Here is a 24,556-nt window from a genome sequence, read left to right on the forward strand (position 1 = left end):
AAGCGGAATGCGAAAAGAAGAGAGATTTGTGGAGATTTTATTGCCCGGGTTAAGAATACATATGCATACGATTTGCCCCATTCCGCGCTCTGGGTTGTTGTATATGCTATTCTGGGGGCATCCCTTTTTGATGGGGTCCGTAATTGGTCGTAAATGTATGACGTTTATGATATTCGCTTCCCTCCACAGCATCCACACTTGAATATGTATATTTGTCTTGCCAACGCCGGTTTCGGCTGCTCTGTTTGCTTAAGGCTCTGAAAGGTCTTTTTTCCGTACGGTTTTTGAGCCGCCTTCCGTTTTGTGCCGCTTCAATTAACTCTATGGGGTCTTTTTACTGCCCGAAGTTAATGTTTAAAACATGGTGACAAAGTAGCAGCCAAGAATAAACCTTTCGGTACTTTGTAGTTAAGGGAGAGGACAGCTTTACTCCAACGAATTTACTCAACGTCTCGGGTGTTCGGATGCTGTCAGAGTAAAGGCTAACGGTAACGCGGAGGATGGAGTCGTCGTGTGGACCCTTTTCACAGCACTCATTGCACTCTTCTGGTTTGGTCTTCTTGGCGAACAAAAACTGGTTTCCTCCACACAAGGAGGCAAGAGGGTCCCATCCATCCATCCATCCATCCATCTATCCATCCGTCCATCCATGCTGTCGTGACTCGGATGTCAATCCCGAGCCCAGAAGAGTTCATTTTGCATCCTCCCTCTCGGTGTGCTGGTGTGCTGTAAAATTCTCTCTACCACCGCCTGTCAATCAGCCCATTCCCGGGGTCCGTTCCATTAGAATTTGGTTTGGCTCGGTGATTGAAGGCTTGTCGTCATTAGAGTACACATCTTTGTCTGGGTTTAAGTTTTCTTTCTGTTCGCGTGAGGGAGGAAAGGATGTTTAATCCCCCTCAGTACTTTGGGTCTAGGCGGGGGAATTGGATTGGAGGTCCAATCAATTAAGCGAGCGATCTCTGTTGCCGATCATCGAACAGAAGAGACCTGTTCTGTGGTGGGACTACTCCTCCTTGCCTTGCCCGTGCGTGAAGTCTTGTGATGATTTTCCGAGTATCGGGTATTTGACGAGGGGGGAAGGTACGTGGATGCTCGACGTTAGTCAGCTGCATTCGGCTGCACCGTGGTCGCGTGTTCTTCACCCGCTGCACGTTGTGGAGGTTCGCGCGCGTGATTCAGCACGAGACGCACCAATCCTTGCCGACCCCGAATGCGTGTGCCTGCCGCCGTCCGTGTGTGTGTGTGTTTAGTTGGTATTCACAGCCCGGCTTCTTCGAAGGGAAGGGAATAAGGAGTGTGGTGTAAGGGGACTCGCATTCGCTGCTGCACCGTTGTTGCACATGTTGTGCCGTTGGTGCACCGTGTGCGCGTCCTCGACTTCGTTTGAGTTCATGTTACTTTTCACCTCGCTGCACGGATGATGGGGCGTTGAGAGTGGGCACGGTAGACTGGGTTACAGGCCATCGAGACGGGGTAGACTTTGTCCCCGGCTTTGTGGATTTGCTTCGCGGTTTAAGGCTAGTCTTTCACCCACCCACCGAACCCTTGCCATCCCCATCCTCATTCGCTCTTAAAGCTTGGGAGAGTTGGGAAGTTTGGCGCGCGATTTTGTGCAGTGATTTACGCGTGTTAGTTCGGTCGCGAAACACTTCGTCTATACATAATACATAAGTGTGGAAGCATGCCTCGCTATGCACTTCGAGTCTACGGGTCTGAATGTCATTAGGTTGGTGCTATTGTTTATATTGAAATGCACATACTTCATCGAATGAATCATCGCAAATTTATGCTAACAGAAACATCATTTGAGTTTAGATAATCTACACCAATCCATTCGCTAGATCTCAGCGAAGTTGCATTAATTTTGCAATTGTGTAAACCAGGTTCAGATTCATGAATCTGAATGATTTTCTGCGTTTTAGGGATTCATGAATCTTTCGTCCAGAGATTCATGAATCCCAAAGATCTCCACACAAACTGATGAAGAGTGATTCATGAAGATTCATTAAGGTTTAGAAAGATCCATTAAGCTTTGAAGATGCGAATCCGCAAAGATTCATGAATCCATCAGAATGAATCTAAAGTGAACGATTCATATAAATGAATCTCGTCAAAAGATTTATTAAGGTCAACACTAATTTATTTATATATTCTTTTACAGTTCTGCAGTTTATGTCCAATTATGGGCATTTTTCTAATGTTAAAGTCCATGAAACAGCTCGTTGACGCATTGTTTTGAGAGCTTTTTTTTATGCTGCGGTTGTTATCAAAGCTTGTGCTTTCAGAATGGTTTCACAGGCATAAACTTAATATTCTCGTATATCATTTTTGCAAAGGAAATAATCATTCAAATGAGTACATCTTCAAATCACCGCTCCTTTTCTCATAAGACCATCATTATTCCTATTGATTTGATTAAAAAAGCTCAATCACTCGACGAAGCACTTTAAATGAAAAAAAATCGTAAAAAAAAGTGACGATAACGATTGGAAACATGCACTTGCAATTTAATTCGGGTTCTATTCTTTCAAAATGTGGCAGGGAATAAACGTACAAATCCCATAGCGTATATGCACTTTACATGTCTTTTAAAATGTTCAAGAATGTGTGTCATTCAACCTATTGCTATAATCCCGTTGCATTAGTTCGTGGCTCGCGTATCCTTCGGATACCGGCCCCGCGTGTCGCCATATGTTTCTGCTCAGATGGACGATGCCACCGCCATGTTTTATTGCCTGCGGTACGCACCAACATCAATAACCAAACGGTACCTACCGCTCGGTGCAATAAAACAATGCCTTCTCCCCCCTACTCCTCGATCACCTGTCTTCGGGCGTCTTCGTCTTCGGAAGTTGGTTGGGCAGCGCCGAGTCTTTGCCCAGATGAGGTAGTACCACAATAATGCAAGACGCGCGAGTTGCGCGCGCCAAAGATATGTGTGCACCTTCTTTTTGTCTCACTCTTCTCCTTCCCGTTGGCTTCTGAGGTGTGCTTGTTGTGAGATGGTGGTGGTGGTGGTGGTGGCGGCCGGTAAGTCGAGCGGAGGGTTACCGTGTGTGCATCGAGGCTGCTGCTGCCGTTTTTGCCGCGCGAACGTCGAAGGCCTTGGACAACTTTCGGGTGCATTGAACCCACCGTTGCTTGTCCCCCTTTTCGGTGTCTCGCGCTTTCCCCGCCCCGTGGTGTTTGCCGTTGCTGCCGAACGTCTGAAGATTCGTTCGATCGTAGTCACTTGCTGCGCGCCAAGGCGACGAGGGGCTTTTGCTGTAGGCTCTCTTATGTTTGATGTCTGCGTCTTTTTTTTTTTTTTTAGTTGTGAACTGCCCCCGTAAACCACCTCACACGAGCAAATGGGGTTGTGTCACAGGTCTGGAGTTGTTTTGGGGGACCACCAGCTCAGCCGTAGAGGTTCAGATGCCCCGTTAGAGGGCTTTCCAAGGCGCACTCGATCTTTCGATCGCACATGAACGACTCGTGTGAGCGAAAAACCCCACTCGTTCGAGTGTTCGTGTGGCTTACCTTGGCTTGGAACGGGAGGTTTTTGTTTGTCGTAAAGCTTGTTTGACACTCTGGCTTGTCAGAAACACCAACGGGCTTTAGCCAGGGGTCGCGTTGCTTAGATAGAGGTTTTTTGAGCCATAAAGATAACTTTCAATCCCAGTCTATTGCACAAGCTTGAAACAAGAACGATGAGCGTCTTTGGTTTGCTGGCCATCCGGGAAATCAAGCAACTGTTTCGTAACTCTGCTGGGTTTATGATGATCAAAGTAGAAACTTGCATTTTGTTCTGTTTCATAATATTGCTACCGTGGCATTTTGGGTTGGAAACATCAATCGAAATAGGTTGTAGAATAGAGACTCGTTAATTCCCAAGCAATCGAACTGTTTTTGTTTTACATTGAACTTACCCACACGTACAATTTATTCTTGGTTTTCGTTCTTTTTGCACATAAAAGTACCCTTCCGTAGTCTATTTCTTATCGATGTAAGATTGATCGAAGAGGTTTTTATTACCATAACCGCTGTGACAGCAAAAATTGTAACTCTTTGACATTTATGTGTCTTCCAAATAACTCCCTAAAAGAGTTGGGGCAAGGAAGAACTTTGTTTGGGACGCGAAATCAATAGTACTTTTGATGTTCGATTTTCTGTCCTTCTGATCGAACAAACACATTTGATAGTTCCGCAAAGCAGGACGTCGAATGTAGGACATAGTGTCGCGTGTTGCATTTGTAAGTTGGGTCTGTCTAGAACCCGTGAATAAAGAAAACAGTCTTCCATTAGTCCCAATGGAAATTGTATGTTTTCGACTTTTGTCTTTGTATAACTAGCAATCGTTCGTCGTTGAATGGTTTTTCATTTTATATATCTTGAATTGATGTTACGCCTTTTTAATCGTTCTTTTCTACTCCCGAAGAATGTCGGTAATGTTTCCCGTTTTTACCAATGACTCACGATCGCTGTAGATGATTTAAATTTCAAGTATTGGTTGGTATAGGAACCAATTTTGCAAGTGCTGTGTTGAAGCGGAAGCTACTTCAATTTGTTTTTAAATTTCGGGTGGTTTTTGTGTTTTCTTTTTCTAAATTACACATGATGCGTCAGCTTCATTATTTATCATTCTATTTCATCGCTTACGAATGTGTGTACATCATCATCCGCCAACTGTGCATCATTTAACGAGCTATATTTATAAACTCGTTATCCCATCTATGCGGGCTTCCCCCTTCTCCCCTCCTGGCTCTGGGGCATGATGCGTAATAGCTAAAGCAAACTGTTTTCCTGAATGATATAATACTTTTCCTAAACATTTTTTCGTGTACACCGAACCGTCCTACGGTGTATCTGGTGTTGGTTACAGCTCTAATGGGAAAGAACTTTGCAGGCTCCTCGTACGCCTTCCTGTGCGCATTTCTCCCTTCGTTTCCTCGAGTTTTACAGAAATTTGTACAATGAAAAATTCAGTTAACATAGTCCCGCATACATTGCATAAAAGCGTCGAGCCGCTGTTGGTCCTTTTCATTACTTTTTTTTAAGGGTCTGCATTCGTCCCCCGGCTGGAATGTGTATGGGCCGGGTAGGGTATGGGCGGAAGGGATACATATTTTCATCATCCCGGGAAAATTTTTCATCCTGCGCGATGGTATTTGTGTGATGTAATGTGCGCTCTCCAGCATTGAACACAAGAACGTTACTCTCGGAACGATCTCGCTCGTTGGTTGCTGCAGCAATGTAATTGTGTGTTTCGGGGGTAGGATCTGGCCAGGATGAGTCGAAGGCTCGGGCAGTTTGGCACCAGAACCGATTCTACAGCATCATTCCACTCCGAAAAAGGGACACTCTTCGGTGAGAGTTCTAGTGTTGAGTTTTACTGTATCATGTAACCAGCAGCCTTCTCTCTCGCTTTGGACAACACTGGAAAGGGAAGCTCGGGGAGCTTTTGGTGTGCGAGAGATAGCATATTCGGGGTTCCGTTTTTCGGGGTATGTGTACGGTTGTGGAATGTTCCTTATGTACGAACAACTTTTTACCAGCTACACGTGCTCCCCGGGGCTATGCTGATGTTGTGTGGGCCCGGCGCATCATATCCTTTGCCACCCCGTCGGGTGGGGCGAGGGGGAAGCTTATCTTTTGGAGCATCAGCATCAGGATTCTCTCTTATTCTGGTATATGGTTGGGGTCTCTTTCAAACCCTTTCAAACGGACCTGGCGAGTGTAACAAACCCATTAGAACATTCTGAAGCTTTTTGTAAAGTTTCAACTGACAATAGTTGGCAATTACGAGGAAACCATTGGATCATCAAATTAAAAAAAATCCCTTGGGCCGTCATCTCGTGTTTTTTTGCTTGTCTTGTAAGTTTTTCTTTTACGAAACGTTTTTGCCAAAAATACCATAATGGTCTACACTGGTTTTCCGTTATCGTTATTAACATTTAGTTGGAGCCATCGTTTCCTCGATTTTGTTCTTTTGTTCGTTGTATTGGAATATTGTATTGGAATCTGTGGGCAAAGACGACATTTTTAGCAACCATATAGGAAGTTGTCAACAAAAATTTGCAGGAAAACATTCAATTTCGTTGTCGCAAATACTTTTATTAGTTTGTTAATTGTAACATTCTTTTACCAGAATACTTTTTTAACAAAAAGTAATTGTTCGTTTTATTTTCACCTTTAATGATAATAAAAGCTCAATTTATACATGCCATGGGCTAGAGAATGAACATTTAAAAGTGTGTTCCACCTCATTTCATTTTCCGGAAAGGTATCGTCCTTTCCACTTCTGAATAAAGTCGATTTTCCGACGTTCCATAAAACAGCACTCTCTAAAAAGGGGAGCCTCTGGGTTGGGTTGTGTCCTGCCCGTCTTTCCATAAAGTAGGTTTTAATGGATGCGGGCCAAAAGCGATCTTTCCGTAGTCGTTTCTTAACGAGCCTTTGCCAGGGCTACCCGGCCCACCTCCTTGCTTCCTTAATCTCTGGGCCATGGCTTTTCGTGTCCAGTTGGGGATCGAGTTTCCTTGGTCGTTCTGTCTGTGTATGCTTAATGTACTTTTGCACATTTCCAGCCAGATCCTTTGTGTTACACTAGAGCGTTGTTATTTGAGTTCAGGTTCAAATAAAAGAAACCTGGAAAATGACACCGAATAACGTTGGACTAAATTGTACGATTTTCTATTTAAGGATTTCTTCATCCATCAATTTAAAGCACTAAATACTTGAAGATTCTAGAAGAATGACTAATAATATACTAAGGATTTTTATTTTTGCCTCTTTCCGTAATGTTGAGCGTTTTTCGAAGAACAGCAAACGAGCCCCGGTTTGTTACCCGGGAAAGAAAATAAAGCTCCTGGGAGGAACCTCTTTTCGCTCCGTATCTCTCCGTGCTCTCATCTCAGTGAGGCTGGGATGAGGCATTGCCCTGACGAATACAGCAAAGATCGACATTTTTTCTAATAGATTAAATAGCCAAAAAAGTATATCAACCTCCACGGGCTTAAGAGGAGTAAGTTTTCCTTGTGCACTTCATACGCTGACCCTTTGTGGACACGGACGGGGTACGAAGAAACTATACTGCACATAGTAGCAGCAAAGCAAAGTTTTCGAGTATGAAACTTTAAAACGAGAAGAAAAAGTTGCAGCTGGCATAAGCGTGCAAAAAGAAACCCGTCTGTGCATTAGTTCTTCCGCACCGGGGAAGAAGCCCTACCGAATGGAACGATTGTTAACACCCAAGAAAATGGCGAGTCTTTTAGTCTGGATAATCCTTTCAGCGGCAGAAGAAAAAGAACAGCGCACGCCAAGAGGTGGGACTATTGCACAAAAGTACAGAAAAGAGAGCGATCGTAGGGGTTCTTTCTGGAACTTCGTTCGTTTCCGTCCGCATGAAAGCAACCTGCTGCCAGTCGAACGGTTCGCATGCAAGGAAACTTCGGGAAGTCCGGTTGCAGTTTTCTTAGTGTTGCTGCTGCCACCACCGGAAACTACCATCATTCACGTCATGCCAGCAGCAGCGCGCACGTTCGCGACGAATCCGGTCCTTTGCTAGTGGCAGCAGCGAGCGAACGGGGGTTGGAAGGCACACGTTTCCATTTGCACCTGACACGTTTATTCCAACACTCAACCCCAGCCTCTTTTGTAGGGAACCAACTATTTCTTAAAGGCTATTGAATGGCTGATGGAGGAGAGTTGTGCAAAGTTTGTTCGATTCAGAGTCCTTTGTGTGAAGGACTCCATAAATGACGTTGAATGGTATAGAATATTGCTTTCTACCATATCCGAAGCTAAGGAACAATTCAAGTCATAGATGATTTTTCCAGATATTGACTGTACTGACTTCTGCAGAAGCTAGTCTTCCTTTAAGCGTCATTTTTGTCATATAATAGGTCTCTGGTATTCCTCTGGATAACATATTCCAAGTACAATTAATGAACCTCGGTGTGCAGAGAAGTCGGGGTACGTGTTTACTCTGACTGACGTCAGGATTTTATTCCATTTGGTGTCTCATGTTCAGGAGTTCACCTGGCGATGATTCCCCCGTAATCATTCGTCAGAGGAGTACCCTGGGAATACGGGGAGGGTTGGAGTTCGATGACGTGGAACGCTCGAGCCAAAGGAGGAGGTGGAGGATGATCATTACTTTCGGCAGCCGGTCTCAAGCCGGAGAGCTCCAAAAAGAAAACGACCATAATAATGATAATAATAAAGCATCGCTCCATCGTAGGCGATGACGACGACGACGACGACGACCTAAAAGGGCGCACGACTGCGCAGGACCACTGACCCCGAGCTGCATATATTTCCACACACATTCAGGCACCGACTGTGTGGCACTTCGACCCGGCCGGAAGGGACACACAGCAGGGGCACTCCAAGGGGGAAACCATAAACACAGGCATGAGCGTGCACACATACACAAACACGCATCCATGTTTGAGCAGCAAGAGTCGCGAGTAGCGCGCGTGCCCTGGGTTACAATATCCTCTTATCAGCTGTGCTCAGTGCACCGTTCCGAAAACGGGAAAACTTCACCTACCCAGCGATTTCCCAGCCTTCACCCCCGGGGGAGGGTGGGGGAGTGCTCATCAACTTACAAACCCTCCCAAACTCCGCATTCCCAACACGGAACGCGACACGAAGGGATTAGGCCAAAGCTCTCTAGGTTCGCTGGGTTCGCTGGGTTCGCTGGGTTCGCGTAGAGGAGGGTAGTGTGCCCTACCTGCTTTCCTATATACACCGCAAAGGGCTTTCGGGTGGGGCGGTGGAACCAACCTGACACTTCCACCCCTGCATTCGGTAGTAGTGGTAGTAGTCATCGAGGAAGCTCGCACGGGAACGAACGACCGAAAAGGATCGTGCCCTGGGCATACCAGAAATAAGGCAAAGCCACTATGGGTCGGTTATGGATGGGCAGTGACATTGGCGCACATGCGCACTCCGACGTGGTTGCTCCCGAGGCCCCGAGATGTGTGTGTATGTGTGTGGATATGGATGTGTCCATCCCTCGGTTCTTCCGTTCGTACGCTCGCTCGCTGGATTGCTGGCCAGAATGGTTCGATAAACCGATGATGATGTTGCGATCCCCTGCACAAGTGTTCCTTCGTGCGGGTTGTTGGCAGTTGTTCCGGGGAGAATGGTATTCGGATGTTTTCTCTACTTCTTCTTCTTCTTCTTAAGCTCCCCAGATTACGACCCGGGGCTCGTTGCTCTGCAGAAGAAGCTTACTACTTTTCGCCCTTTACGAATCCTTTTTGTGTTTAGGAGGTTTTGTATCCCTCCCGTTTCCCGGGGAGATTTTCCGAGGGAGCAAAGACAAATAATTCCTTAAAATATTGCCTCGGTTTGTTTTATTTCCAATTTTCCAGCCCCCGGGGGTGGTGCTTTTCCCATCGGTCATTGTTTTCCATATCCCCACCCGCGACACATTACGTTTCCCTGCGCTTCTCTCTCTCTATCTCTTGTCGCCATCCTCGTATATTCCGTTCCCACGGTATATATATCTATGTATATACATTGTAAAACGTTACAACTTTGTGCCTCCTCATACAGGTGCATAGCGCTTTGTGTTCGTGTGGCACACGTGGTATTACGCCGTCCGACCACCACCCCACTCACACACCATCGAAAAGCGCTCGAAAACGTCGTTGCAATGGTCGTTGAACGTGAAATCGCATCAAGCTCGTCTTTCCCTCGCCCCCCAGTTTCACCACCCTCCCTTCAGCCCGAGAGTGATTTGTTTTTTAAGCCTCTTTTTGGCTCGGTCGAGAGTTTTGCCGGGTTTGAGAAATGACTACCGGAAAATGGAGACGCCTTGTACTTCACTCGTCGGGTGATTCGGTGTGTGTGTGTGTTAGGGGTAAATGTGGAGCATAAACCCCGAATAGGGAAAAACGTTGGGACAGGTGTGGGGGTACATGTGACGGAACCAAATTTGGAGATCGTTTGCCCTGGTATAGTTTTTTTTCCCTCGCCTCTTTTACCCTTCCAACATATAATATTCGTCCCTTTTCCTTGCATAATGTATGCGGGGGACTTAAATGCACACTGCTGTTTTTCGAACTAAAAGCACTGGTTACTTACGTTCCATTGAATTTAAATTGTTTGCTCCCGATCGAGGAGGAAAAAAATGTATCTGTGTCTGTGTGTGTGTGCATCTTCATCCGGGAAATTCGCCCTAGACAAAAAGATACCCTAGTTGGTTACGAACTTTTGGTTCGTTTCGAATCGGTTGGAAAATACTTCACCGGATAATCTGCCCTTTATTTTACCTCCTCGAAACGTACACTCATTGCTTGGTTTTTTTTTACAATGATCCAGACTTGTTTGGTAGTTCGCCTTAGGCGAGTCTCATCGTTAAAAACGAATGAACACATCAGGCCTCATTGCTTTGCTGGTCCGGTTACTTGATTCTTGGTGCGGATTCTAAAGTTCCAAAATTTCCCAACCATCAAATGCGGTACACACCTAGCCTCAAATTTGCCTGATGAGCTGCACATGACTGATTGCCATTAATCGCCCAATGGGGAAGTCGTTGCCGTCGACTTCACGGCGAGTACACAATCCGTGTGAAAGATTGTTCAACAAAAACGACGATGGCCACTACTGCACACACAAAACCGAACCTTTTTTGCATCGGTAAACGTTCGAAACGTACGGATTCCGCAGTAAATCAGCTTACCATTTGTGTGTTGGGAAAGACTTCGTTAGGGGGGTTCGTTAGGCGAAAACGAAAATTGCTTCTTCTGGGAGGCGGCAAGTAAGTTCTTAGGGAGGCACAACTTACCTTTCTTCCTTTCTTTTTTCGGGCCAAAAAGCTGCTCAACATAATGGACCTAAAGCGCCTGACTTAAGACCGGCTGTCCGGGGTTCCAATTGGGCAGATTGAATCGAGATCGGAAAAACCGAACCCAAAAGCATAGAAATTGGACAACGTAATCTCTAAATAGGATTCATCTAATGGGTCTGTTTTTTTTCTTGGTAATTACGGGTATGTTCTGATTAAGATTCGTGAAGGTTTCTCTGCAATTCAATTTTTAAAGTGAATCAAACTATAAAAATCTGATAGATGTTGGATGCAGGAAGTTAATATGAAAAGTCCATTTTTAGAACATCAATCTTTGTGGTATATGATAAAAACCCCACATGTACAGGTGTACACTTCAAAGGTTTATTTAAAATACATTTTGCATGCTCGCACGATTCAACGAAAAAGCTTAGTAGAACTCACATAAAATTTAAATATTGTAGACTTGCAACTAACTTCTGCTTACATACAGCAACCAGGTACTAACTTGTTTGTAAATAATGACAGTTCCTTACTAACACGTAATGACCGGAATCAATCGGAAACATTTCACCTTCTGGCTCAACGTTTGATTGTAATGCTGCAAACGCAGTTTGCGTCTATCACTCGGAAGCGAATTTTCCGATTCTGTCATTCGCCGATTCGATCGGAAGCATCAAATCTTCATGTAGTAGCCAAGATGCGAGTGGAATCGTGTGGTGTTTGTCCGTGCGTGTGCGTGTGAATTAGTGATCTTCTCCTAGAACGGTACAAGGTCTATCAACTGATTTCCTCAACTTAACGCTCCCGGCAGCTGGCAGCTCAAAACCGAAAAGCGACGACTGCTCTTTCAAGTTCTATAACGTTTATGGTTTTATTCAAAATTGTCTTTGTATTCAGTTGAGTCTAACGATAGAAGCTAAAGATGCTCAAAATTTACTCTTAAGCCCTTCATCTGTGTGGTCCAGTTCTTTTTGGGCATTTCTTGTTAGTATTTGGTACATCATTTCAACATAAATTTCTTCTTTGGTCATCCGTTACGATCTACTCGTTGAATTTACGACTCCATATGGCTGTTTCCGTCATTTGTACAACACGTTTCCCCTTGGACACAACTGCCTCTTTGTTTGAGTTGGTTTTTCTTTATTTCTTTGTCTAATGTGTATTTAATAGTTTTGTTATGTTACTCCTTCTTTTATGGTTTTTGTTTGTTGATTTTCTTGGTTTTTGGTTAGCCGTTAGTTATTTAATCAGTTTTTTATTGTTCAAAACAGCCCATACACCCTTGCTCTGGTATAAGAGAACACCACCCAACTCCTTTTTTGCGTTGTTTGTTTTGCTTTTCTTTTTTGTTTTTATCAATTATTAGTTAGTCCGCGAGTTATTCTCGCTAGTTCCAAAGTATAAATTCTGTAAGTTTTTTTTTCTTTTTTCTCTCTCCCTCTCTTTCTCTTCTCTCTTTCCCGTGTTTCTCAAAATCGCAGATATGGCAGAGTCCAAAGTGTTCGAATAATCACTTCTCCGGCATTTCACCATCACATCCCTAACCATCATCCGGCTCCCCCGCCGTCGACATCGCCCTCATGTCCGTCGTCATCGTCCCTATCGTCTTCATCGTCAGGGTCCCTGTCTTGTGCCACCACTTCGGTTGTTCTCCCGGTTGAAAGTCCTATCGAAGTAGCTAAACCTACGGCCTCGCTGGTTAACGCTAGAAAAGACTGTCACACGGCGACGCTCGACGAAGGGCAGCATGCTTCGTATGTTATTGGCAACCCGGACAGGAAAGGATGGGAAAACACTGGTCCCCCAAGGTTGGTAGTGGACGAAGCTGATCGACAGACGAATGGAGATTCTAGTCAAAGCGATGCAAAGGTTGGCACAACCACAACAGAAGACACAATTGCAACCGAAAAGTCTAACGATAACGGCACCGACCATGTCCTTACACGTAGCAATAGATCCAATAATTCGAGCAGTGGAAATGGAGTTCTAGGCTTTGTATCTATAGAAAACATTACCAATAGGGATGGTAAAGCCTGTGATTCTGATAAAGGACACGATGGAAGCGTCTGCGCAACGATATCGTACGTCGACATTAAATCAGCTATGAAAGCTCTCCGATTCGGGCATAAGTTCAACGGACGTACGCTAATTACCCAATACTATGAACCAGAAGGATATCAGAACCTTTCAGATGGTCCGTATAGTGACGTTTTAAGTAACGAATCTATTATGGGCATTTCCGAAAAGGAACTGAACCAATCGTGGAAGATGATGGATGCCAGAGAGAACCTTTGTGACCAAAACACAACGAACATGATAGAAGAAAGCAATACTACTATCGTTAGACATGTATTTAAAGCCTATATAGAAAAAGATAGTTTACGATGCTCTTCTAACGAGCGCATGCATTCTAGTAGTTCGTCAAGAACATCTTCCGATCCTCTTGGAGGAAACTATGCTGCTCCATACGAAAATAACGAAAATTTGAATATCAAAGACCCAATCGTGAATCGATTGAACTCTCGCAAAAGTCGAAGAAGACGCACCGAGAAGGAATGGCGTATGGACTTCAGCTCGGAGTCTTCGCCTAGCTCGATCCGGAAAGATCATGACAGGATCCCACTGCAAACGACGGACTGTTCAGCGTTTGTATCGTCCTCCTCGCAACAGGCCGAGAGGTGAGTGGGGCGACTACGTCGAATCCACCGTCGCTAGAGTGCTGTTTATGATTTGGTCTTTAGTTTATCAAATTAACGTTTTCGACGACTTCCAGTAGTTCTTCAATCAACCATTGGCTGGCTCCAAAACCAACCCAAATATCCAGAATTTGACGTAGAGCTAAAAAAAGGATGGCAAGTCCTTTTAAAGGGCAATTAGAATAAGTAATCTGCTGTGTGACGATGTGTGCGAATGCTCAATGAATTCACTTATTTGATTTTGATAGGTCAAACGCTCTTTTGCGTTGTGAGTTCGATTAAGGCAGCTATCTTTTTATTGCCAATTATTGTTTATAGGGACTAAACAACTGTGTCCTTTCGTAGCAAACATTTTGTTTACTGCACATGATTTATTTTAATTTTACTTTTTCGATTTTTCTTTGTAAGGTTCAAATAAAACAGGTAAAATGTGTCGTATTGATTTATTTTTTCCATGCGCTAATTTTAATTGTTATTTATATTTTAAGTTTTACAGCTTATGATTTACATTTATGTTATTTTACTTTTAGATTTTGTGTAATTATCAGGTGGTAAGATTAACAGAGTACATTTGTGATTCTTCTGACTTTTGTTACCACAATTAAATGTTATTTGATTTGGGTGTCTTTGTCGAGTAATTTTGCTAATTTTTAAATATTACGACAATAATTATTGCGTTGCTATTGTGGTAAACAGTATAACGTTTGAGAGTTTCAACCTACATTTACAATTGAAACCTAATTTTAATTTCGCAACATTCCTTTTGAAGTTTTTCAATTGCGTAAAGGCCATTTTTGAATGCCGCAATTTCAAGACTTATTGTATTTTAATACCACTAGGTTATTATTTTCACTACGAGACAAGATAAAGTTGTTTATAATATACATTTTTACTACGGTTTCAAAGTGAAGCAATGGAGACATATTCATGTAATTAATTACATTTCTGTCAAAATGTCAACTGTCAATATTGGTTGTAATGAATGTTTTTCAATTCTATTGTGCATATTCCGCGAAAAAAGTCGCCGAGAGTATGATCGTTGCCAACTTTACCGTTTTCAAAAAAGAGAGTAATTCTAACGTTGTTTTTTATGCTTTTCACGAAAACAGATCCAATCACCCGCGGCTGTCGTCCGGAGGCGGCGTTGGCGGAAGCAGTAGTGGCACCACCACCAGTGGAGGAGCCGGTTGGTACAGCGGTCCCAGCGGTGGCACCGCCAGCAACGATACCAGCCAGCAGATATCGATCTCGCAGCCCCACGCCATCAACCATCAACCGCTCGGCGGCAGCGTTGGCTCGATAGCACCCTCACAGCTGTCAGACAGCGGAGGAGGCGGTGGAGCACCAGGCGGCGGAGGAACAGGGGGCGTAAACAACAACAACAACAATAATAATAATAACAACAGCTACGATGGCTATGCCGTAAAGAAGAAGCAACTGCAGCAACAATCACTCCCGAAGTCATCTCACCGGTCCGGTTCTGGGTCGGAGTCACCCGGCAGTAACCACGGCAATAACAACAACCACCAGAACCACCATCACCACCACAACCACTATCACCACCAGCACCAGCACCAGCACCAGCACCACCACCATCGCCACTCGCGGACCGCGTCGCCGGTGCAGCAGCAGTACCACCATCATCACCATCCTTCCTCCGGTGGCGGCGGTGTGATCGGCGATCGGTCGCATCATCACAACCACCACCACAATCATCACCACCGGGGGGACGGCAGCGGTCACCATCAGGCGGCGCCGCAGCAGCACCATCCGAACCACCACGCGCAGCCGTCGTACCACCAGCGCCACCAGCGCCGGTCGGTGTCCCGGTCTCGGTCGCGATCGCCCAGCAGCAGCAGCTCGTCCACCTGCTCGTCCTCGACGTCGCACAGCCAGGGCGGCGGTATTGCGAGCCACTCGCAACACGACGCTGGCACGACGACGAACCTGTCGGGACGTGGCACGCACGGCAGTAGCAGCGGAGGAAACAGCGTCGGTGGCGGCACCAGTGGCAGCGGAGGAGGAGGAGGAGCTGGTCTACCGCCGTCCTCGGTTGGTGGTTTGTTGCCATCGCTGCCGTCGTCCTATGGCCGCGATGCTGCCGCAAGCTGCGCACCGTCCACAGCCGCGGCTGGAGTAATAGGCGGCGGCGTGCTGCCACCACTCGCCAGCGGAAGGACCCTGCTGCAGTCGGCGATCTCGACGGCGGCGGCATTAGCGGCGGCGGCGGCGGCAGCAACAGCAGCGGCGGCCTCGTCGACGACGACACATCTGGGAGGCGGTGGCGGCGGCAACGCTAATAATGCAGCTAACGGTCCAATCGGAAGCAGCAGCAGCAGCAGCAGCAGCAGCAGCAGCAGTAGCTCGAGCAGCTCGAGTAGCAGCAGCAGCAGCAGTAGTAGCAGTGGTGGCTCCAGCCATCATCATTCCAGTGGTGCTGGTCCAGCGGGAGGAAGTGGTGGTGTACCGACCATCACCGCCACCACCATCAACCACGCCGCAGCGGGACAGCAGCAGCAGCAGCAGCCAACGACAGCGAGTGCGGGTGGAGGTGGAGGGCTCAGCAACGGTGGCGGCGGAGTCGGTGCCAGCAGCAGCAGCGGCGGCGGCGGCAACAGCAATCTGATCAACTTCAACTCGGACGACAACCGGCCGCTGGCGATCTGCGTGCGAAATCTCCCCGCCCGCTCGTCCGACACCTCGCTCAAGGATGGCCTGTTCCACGAGTACAAGAAGCACGGCAAAGTGACGTGGGTGAAGGTGGTCGGCCAGAACACCGACCGGTACGCGCTCGTCTGCTTCAAGAAGCCGGAGGATGTGGAGAAGGCGCTGGAGGTGTCGCACGACAAGCTGTTCTTCGGCTGCAAGATAGAGGTGGCCCCGTACGCGGGCTACTACGACGTCGACGACAACGAGTTCCGGCCGTACGAGGCGGAGCTGGACGAGTACCATCCGAAGTCGACCCGCACGCTGTTCGTCGGCAACCTCGAGAAGGACATTACCGGGAGTGAGTTGCGCAAGCAGTTCGAGTGCTTCGGCGAGATCATTGAGATAGACATTAAGAAGCAGGGTGCGAGCGCGTACGCGTTCTGTCAATATTCGGACATAGTGAGTGTAGTGAAAGCGATGCGCAAGATGGACGGCGAGCATCTCGGCGCGAACCGGATCAAGCTCGGCTTCGGCAAGTCGATGCCGACCAACTGCGTGTGGCTGGACGGGGTGGCGGACAGTGCGAGCGAGAACTATCTCGTCGCCCAGTTCAACCACTTCGGCACGGTCTCGCAGGTGAACGTCGACCGGGAGCGCCGGCTCGCGCTGATCTACTACGAGCAGGTGCAGCAGGCGCAGGCGGCCGTCAAGGAGATGCGCGGCGTGACGCTGCGCGGCCGCAAGCTGCAGGTGGACTTTGCGTCCCGCGAGTGCCAGGAGGCGTTCTTTGATAAGTTAGATAAGCAGCAGCAATCGGCGGCTGGAGGCGGCGGCGGCGGCGGTCCCGAACGGATATCGTCGTCCTTCGGGTCGCCCCGCTTCGGTAGCAACAATAGTGGTAACAGTGCTAGTGGTAACAACGGTAGTAGTGGTGGTCTCGGTGTCCACAGTGGAAACAGTGCCGCCGGAATCAATAGCAGTAGTGGTAATAGTAATAGGGAAGGTAGCAGTAGCAGCAGCAGCAATAGCTCATTGAGCCGGAATCGCGCGTCCGAGCGTGGCGGCGGTTCTTCGTCGTCCTTCAGTCGACCGAGCAATCCGCTTACCGCCGTCGGAAACGTTGGTGCCATCGCTGGTGGCGCCTCGCCCCGCGTTGACCCGCTATCGCTGTCGTCCTCCGCCACCGCCTCGTCGACGGGTTTGCTGTCGTCGTCGCTCGGTGCCGGGGGAGGCGCTGGTAGTGCTCGGGGCGGCAACGGTGGGTCGGGGGGTGGAGGAGGGGTTGGCGGCCCGATGGGTGTCAACTCCTCCTCGTCGTCCTCGTCGCGGTCGCGGATCGTGCGGTACTCGAGCGAGGACTACTACTCGGAAGGCGGAAACGCCGGTGGAGCCGCCGGCATCGGCGATCGGATCGAAGCGCCGCGGCGATTTCGAAGCTACGACGAGTACAGCCAGGGGTCGGCCGCAAGCTCTACGCACGAGGACGACCGATACGACCACCACGAGCACAACAACAGCAGTGGTGTGAGTGGGACCCGCGGCAGCAGCAGCGGTGGCAGCGGGAACATTGGCAGTACGCTCATCGATCGGCTGGCTGGCGGTGCGGCCAGCCTCGCCCACCACCTACACCATCTCGTTGGGTCGATCGATTCGCCCACGGCGGGAGGATCGTTGCCCGGTGGTGGCGGCGGTCTTACCTCCACGATACAATCGCGGTTAGGTGAGACCGACCTCCAAGCATCCGCTCAGGTGACCGGTGGAGCTGTAGCTGTTGGCGGCAGCAGTTTACGGAAACGCAGCGAAAAGAGTTCAGGTAAGTGATAAACAGGACCAACCGAAAGAGGGTGTCTCTGACGAATTCATCTAAGAGCTTTCCTAAGCCGATTTTCCGCTTGTTTTTTTGTCATACTCCCCTGTATGATTGCAAGGTTCTCCGATGCGTCTGAAAACATTCCTTGTGTCGAGGAAATTTTCCTTCGACCACTTGAATCGTTCCATTGTATAGATCGATATCCTTTAATAGATAAACATTCTATTCACGGCGCATTAAGTCTCAGTTCATTCTCAAGTCTTTGTTGTATGTCTGGTACAGGATTCTTTGTAATTGCTTATTTATTACTATTTTTATTTTTGATTAGTCTACAATGGATCCTACATCTGACTTGAACTAGAGTAAAACTTACTGATATCAATACTGTCATTTAGGATTACTCATAAAAAGATTCCGGTGTTTCTTTTCGCTCACGAATATAACAACATTATTTTCAACCCGTTTTTAATATGCTTTTCGTGTTTTCATCTGTTGTAGGTGGCGATAGCAACAACATACGCTACCTGCAGAAGGAGCGTGTACATATACTAGAACAGCTAGAAGAATGCCCGTCCAGTGGCGATGAGCTGGTGAGCCCAAAGAAGCGTATCAAATACAACTCGGACGGGCACCATCACCATCACCACCACCATCACCACGGAGGAAGCGATTCCGATCGTGACCACCACCGGGATCTGCGCGATCCATCCCCTGGCGTCATTGTTGTGGCCGGCGCCGGTTCTGCAGCTACCGGTGTAGTAACGCCTGGTGGCACCGTTGGCAGCAGTCACCATTTTAACAGTGGAGCGGCTGGCGGCAATACGCCCGGCGGTAGTGGGTCGATCAACAGCAGCGGTGGCCCTAATGCCGGCAACGCTAGCGGGAGTGGCAATATGCTGCACCATTACAACAGCCACCACCACCACCATCATCACCACCATCCGCACCATGGTAGCAACAACAGTGATGGTGGTGGCGGTACGACAGGAGGAGGAGGAGGAGGGATCGGATCGATCGGTGGCATCCAGTCATCGTCTGCGCTGACCCACCGCAAGTCGATGGAGGTGCGCCGGTTGTCCGAGTGTAACATCCAGCAGTCGAAGCAATCCGTCTCGTCGTCATCGGCGGGTTCGCTCGTGGGTGGAAACAGTAGGAGACCTTCCACAGACAGCAGCTCGTTACAGCAGCGGCACGTGAATGCTTCCAGCAGTAATAACTCGCAGCACCACCTGCCGACGGAAGGACCCACCACGAACCATTCGCTCTACTCGCCGCACCATCACCTGAGCAAACGAAGGAAAATGATCGGTGATGGACTGGCACCAACTGCGACAGTCCTGGCCAACAGCAGCAATAACAACAGCAGTAGTAGCACGGCAACGGGAGGATCATCGGCATCGTCTTCTTCTTGGGCGGCAGCGAATGCGGGCACCACAGCAGGGACGAGTCTATCAACCTCCAACGAACATCACCATTCTTCGCGGGGTCGAGGTCACCAGCTACACTCGATACATTCTCACGAGGCTAGTGGGGGCGAGAGTGCCGATGGGTCGCGTCCCGGCACGCCCCTATGCGACGAGCGGCCGGAAAACTTGCTGCTCCCGAGCGAACCCCGCCGGATACCAACGGCACGATCGTACAACCAGGAGCCGATGGAGCTCCCACTGCCCCGCTTTGCCGTGCAGGTGTTCCAGCAGAACCGACTCAATGCAATCCATCAGCAGCAGCAGAGTGGTAGTGCGGGAGGAGGTTCGTCCTCAGCTTCCTCCTCAACTTCGTCTGCGGTGGTGCCGTCAACCGTCGTCAACGCCTCCTCGTCCGTTGAACGGCAGATCTCGTCCGGGTCGTCTTCGGCAGCCGCGACACCATCGACACCGTCCACCGTCGCTACGCCAACAACCCCGCTCCCGTTTTCGACCGCGGTCAGCGGCAGCGGCACCTCCGCTGGATCACAATCGGCCGCCACCAACTCCTCCGCTGCGATCAACCCGAGTCTCTCTTCGCTGGCGGCGAATTCTAGTCTACTACAGAGCAACAGCAACGCCCTCACGAGTCCTCCGCCAGTAGCAGTGGCCGCGTCGGCCAGCAAGTCGTCCGGAGGAGCTGCGTCCATTGGTGGTTTGCCGTTGCTCGGGGAGTCGTCGGTGAGCGAAATGGTGCCGGCAAGTCCACCGCCACGGGCCCCCTCCGTTAGCTCGACGTCAAGTGATTCTAGCGACCTCGGCATGTCACTGGACGAGCGCATCAAGACACTGGACGAAAAGTTCGAGAAGTGGTCCGGTAGTACCCAGGCGGCTTCCGTCACTCGGCTTGGTGGTGGTGGCAGCGTCAATGCGTCAGTCCCCCCGATTGGTAGCGGTACCAGTGGGAACGCGAACGAGCTCCACTTTGGACTGAATGATCGACTCCATTACCACCATCACGGATCGTCCGGGAAAATGACGTCTTCGTCCTACAACCACCATTCCTCTTCATCCTCCCACCACCACCACCACCAGCACCACCTGCCGCAACAGCATGCGTCTCCGTTCCACAATCCGGGCGTAGGTGCTGCGGGACTGCTGAACCACCACCATCATCACCACCTACCGCCGCATCATCACATTCACCAACACCACCAGCCGACAGCGTCGTCGTTGTCCCCATCACCGCTATCCTCGTCTTCCTCGGCCGCCGGCAGCTCGTTTCGCACGAAGTTTCTCGATCTCGACGTGCACGAGCTGCCCCCGTCGGACATCGTCAAGTCGGTGCTGTCGAAAAAGTCCATCTTCGACGAGGACCTCAAGCGGTTGGAGAACATCGACGACAAGTACGAACCGCGCGACTTCTCCAACTACTCGAAGCATAGCACCGCACTGGTGGCCGCATCCGCTGGTACCATTGCGACCGTGCTCGGCAACAGCATAGCGTCCGTGATCGCTGCGGCGGCGGCGGCGGGAGGACCAGCAGCAGCAACAGTATCGCCGGTGGTGAATAGTGTTACGCTCGCGACAACACCCTCGGCCAGCCAATCACCTGTTCATCTGGGTTCGCTCAAAACGGCACCAACCGCAGCTGCTGCTCCGGCGGTGCCAAGCGGTACTACGGCAAGCTCGGCTCCAACGACCCCCATCACGCCGACGACCGTCAGCTTACCGAGGATCAGTGGAAGTAGCAGTAGCACCTCCGTTTCGCCGATGAACAGCCCGCAGCCGTACAACAGTCCCAACCCTTCGGTGAAGTCCACTCTCCAGTATCCGTTCCCCAGTCACCCACCGGCGGTGGCGGCGGCTGCAGCGGCAGCAGCAGCGGCGGCTGCGGCAGCATCAGGTCAACCATCAACCACCGTCGCCTCCTCTTCTCCACCGTCTTCTGGAAGCACCGTTGCAACAGCAACGACGACGACGACGGCGGCAGCTGGCAGTGACAATGGAGAGTCCAGCAGCAGTAGTAGCAGCAGTAGTAGTAGTAGCAGTAGTACCGCAACAATAACAACAACAACAGCTACGTCGTCCCCGTCCGTTAATCATAAAGATAACACTAGTAATACGACACACAGTAGCAGTTCACACTCCGGTACTGCTATGACGACTACGTCCTCTACAATACCTTCGACAAGCGCTGCTGCCTCAACAACGGCCGGTGTGACGACACTAACGACGACCACAACCACCACTACCATCACTTCCACTGCTACTACATTGTCCTCGTCATCGTCCTCGTCGTCGTCGTCAACCAGTAAACCAAAGACCAATGTTTTAAATAAAAGTATTAGTTTAACGGAAAAAACAAGTACAAACGCTAGCGGTAACAACAATAATAATTTAATGAACAATAGTAATAGTGTAACTACTAGTGGTAGCGGCAACGGCAGCAGCAGCGGTGGTGGTAGAGCCAGTGCAAATCATCTGTCCTCTTCTTCATCTTCAACTTCGTCGTCGTCGTCGTCATCGAGTAATAATAGTGGCGTGACGCAGAAACATCAGCAGCAGTCCGCCAGCGGCAGTCGAGCATCGGTTGTGAAAGATGCGGTCGGAGGAGGAGCCGTTCAATCGACATCACTACCACCCCCGGGGAGCACGAACGTCGGCACGGTTAAGGGTGGTTCCGATGACGGTGGTCCACCGGCGGCAGCGGCGGCGGCGCACATGCATTCCAGTAGTAGCAGCCTTAGCAGTGGAGTCGGAAAGGCGACGGAAAGTGACGCGACGGTGGCCAGTGGTGGAAGCAGTAAAGGCAGCAACAGCAGCAGCAACAAGCATCACAAAGATCGACGGAAACTATCAACGGCATCGTCTACCTCGTCGACCTCGTCCAGCAGTGTGGTGTCGTCACCGAATGCCGCTGCTGCCATGGCGGTGGGTGCAAGTTCGGTCGATGAACCGGCAGAGGAAGTGGCAGCCAATGCCGCTCCATCGGTGGTACCATCGTCGGATACGTCGGCCAGCAAATCGTCCAAGCATTCGTCGAGCAAATCGTCGAGCAAATCGAATTCGCACCACCACAAGGACCACCATCATCACCATCACGGTGGTGGCAGCATCGGAGGCGGCAGTGGCCACCGGCATCACAGTGACAGCGTGAGCAGCACAAGCAGTACGAGCAGTAGTAGCAGTACAGCAAAGAATCTTCACAACAAAGAAAACCACGTGGAGCATCTTCCAGGTGCTGCTGCAGGCTTTGCCGCCGGTGGTGGCAACAGTGCCTATCGGGACGAGTTTGATCGCTTGAAGCAGGAGGCGGCTGCGGCGGCTGCAGCAACGGCGATTGCAAGTACGAACAACATTAATATCATCGTTCCATCTGGCGGAGGTTCTTCCTCCAAGCGAAGGGATAATAAAGACGATGAAGAGCAACTGCCGGCGTTACATCAACAAGGACATCGGCAGGGAAAATCATCGACCGATCGGGAAAAGGACACCCCGGCTCTGGTCGGTGGGGAGGAGAAAGAGCAGCGTAAGCAATCGCGCGATGATGACATGGAGAAGGAACTACACGAAAAGGAACGTAGTAGTAGGGCCAAGGGCGGTGCAGTGGCTTCGTCCGGTGATACGGTGGAGAGGGAATCTTCGGCGAACCAGAAGAATCATCTTCACCGTCATCATCACCACGATGAGCCGGGCGCACAACAGCAACACCATCATCACCATCACCGGGAGCGCTCCACATCGGATAAAGATCGACGAGATCGGGTAAACTCAACCGGTAGCGGCTCTCCCGCCCGAAGTTCCTCCAAACGACGGCTCAGCTCGCAGGATAGCATCGAATCGACCCTGGAAGAAACGAACTCGGTGAAGAAAATTCGCTCCAATGTATACCAGGACGGCCAAGAGACGGGAACGGGTCCGAAGATTAACGAGCGGCGTGATTCCGGTAAGGAAAGTCGTAAGGAAGGTGGCAAACATCACCACAAAACGAGCGGCAACGGTCACAACCATCGATCGGAGAAAACATCCTCTAAGACGTCGTCCGGCAGTGGTACTACTCCATCGTCCGAGAAAGTCCCATCCTCGATGAACAACGCGTCCTCGAAGTACCTGCAGCAACCTGGCGGCGAGAATCACCATACTACCACCGAAAAGCAGCAACAGCAAGCGTTCCTGCTTGAAGAGCGCCGCAAGGAGATCATGCTTTCCGGTGAGGATCATCTTCGCCATCAGCCGCCGTCCGGTGCCAGCAGTGCTGGTAGTGGCAGCGGCGGAGGTGGTGGTGGAAGCCATCACAAGCGCAAGGAGCGGTACCACGAGTCGAAGCACAAGTCGAAGAAAAATCGTGACCCTTCGCGAGACAAGGAGAACACGCAGAGCGCCAACTTCCCCGCGGACAGCTACGGTGAAAACCGGTCGACCAGCGACGAGGAAGAGCAGAACCGCCGAATACGCTACAAGAAGGAGCGCAAGGAGCTGCAGGAGTTTGCAAAGCAACGCTTCCACCACAGCGCCTCGAGCGGTGGTGGTGGTGGATCTGCCGGCGGTATGGGACTGGACGCGTCGAGTGCGACTACCCCTGGCGGTGACCACTACAAGAAGTATAATTGTAGCCGTGCGGATCGCAAATCATCACAGCCCGTTAGCCGTGCGGAATCATCGGCTGAGGAGGGTGTTGGTGGACCGACAGGAGGAGCCGTGAGGGAGAAGAAAAAGTGCCGCTCGAATAGTAGCCGCAAACCGGCGAACAGCAACTCGGACGATACGGACGACTCGGACGAGCCGAAGAAGCATTCAATCTTCGACATTCCCGACGACTTCGGGCCGAATATCTCGATGTACGACAAGGTGAAGGCACGCTCGTGCAAGAACATGCAGAAGCAGGAGGAGGAGAAGAAGATTCGGGCCAAGTTCTCACAGCTCAAGCAGTGCCGGGCGAAGCGGGAGGGTAAGAATCGCTCCAAGAGCTGGGAAGAAGGCGATGAGTCCGACTCGGAGGACGGTATGAACTCGGACGGGACGGTCAACAGCAAGTACAATCACCACCACAAGGAGCACAACAAGAGCGGCATGGTGACGACAACGGACGACGAAGAGGATCGCGTTCCGACGACACCTCGCTCGTCGTCACGCCGCCATCATCACTTGAAGGAGTCGTCGTTGGCGTCCGATTCGGGTGACGAGGGTGGAACGACGGATCACCAACGCG

At 49.9% G+C, this 24,556-nt stretch overlaps 1 protein-coding gene across 1 annotated transcript in view; it reads left to right on the forward strand.

The window, feature by feature from the left end:
* Positions 1-24,556, forward strand: part of LOC131281129 (protein split ends) — an 85,984-nt gene that overhangs the window by 49,185 nt on the left and 12,243 nt on the right. The window contains exons 2-7 of the mRNA XM_058310386.1: positions 14,592-15,446; positions 15,492-17,944; positions 18,440-18,698; positions 18,804-19,808; positions 19,881-21,367; positions 21,416-24,523. Coding sequence (XP_058166369.1) covers positions 14,592-15,446; positions 15,492-17,944; positions 18,440-18,698; positions 18,804-19,808; positions 19,881-21,367; positions 21,416-24,523 — 9,167 coding nt within the window. The remainder of the gene's footprint in view (positions 1-14,591; positions 15,447-15,491; positions 17,945-18,439; positions 18,699-18,803; positions 19,809-19,880; positions 21,368-21,415; positions 24,524-24,556) is intronic.

Source organism: Anopheles ziemanni, chromosome 2, assembly GCF_943734765.1.
Source record: "Anopheles ziemanni chromosome 2, idAnoZiCoDA_A2_x.2, whole genome shotgun sequence".
NCBI classification, from domain to species: Eukaryota; Metazoa; Arthropoda; class Insecta; order Diptera; family Culicidae; genus Anopheles; species Anopheles ziemanni.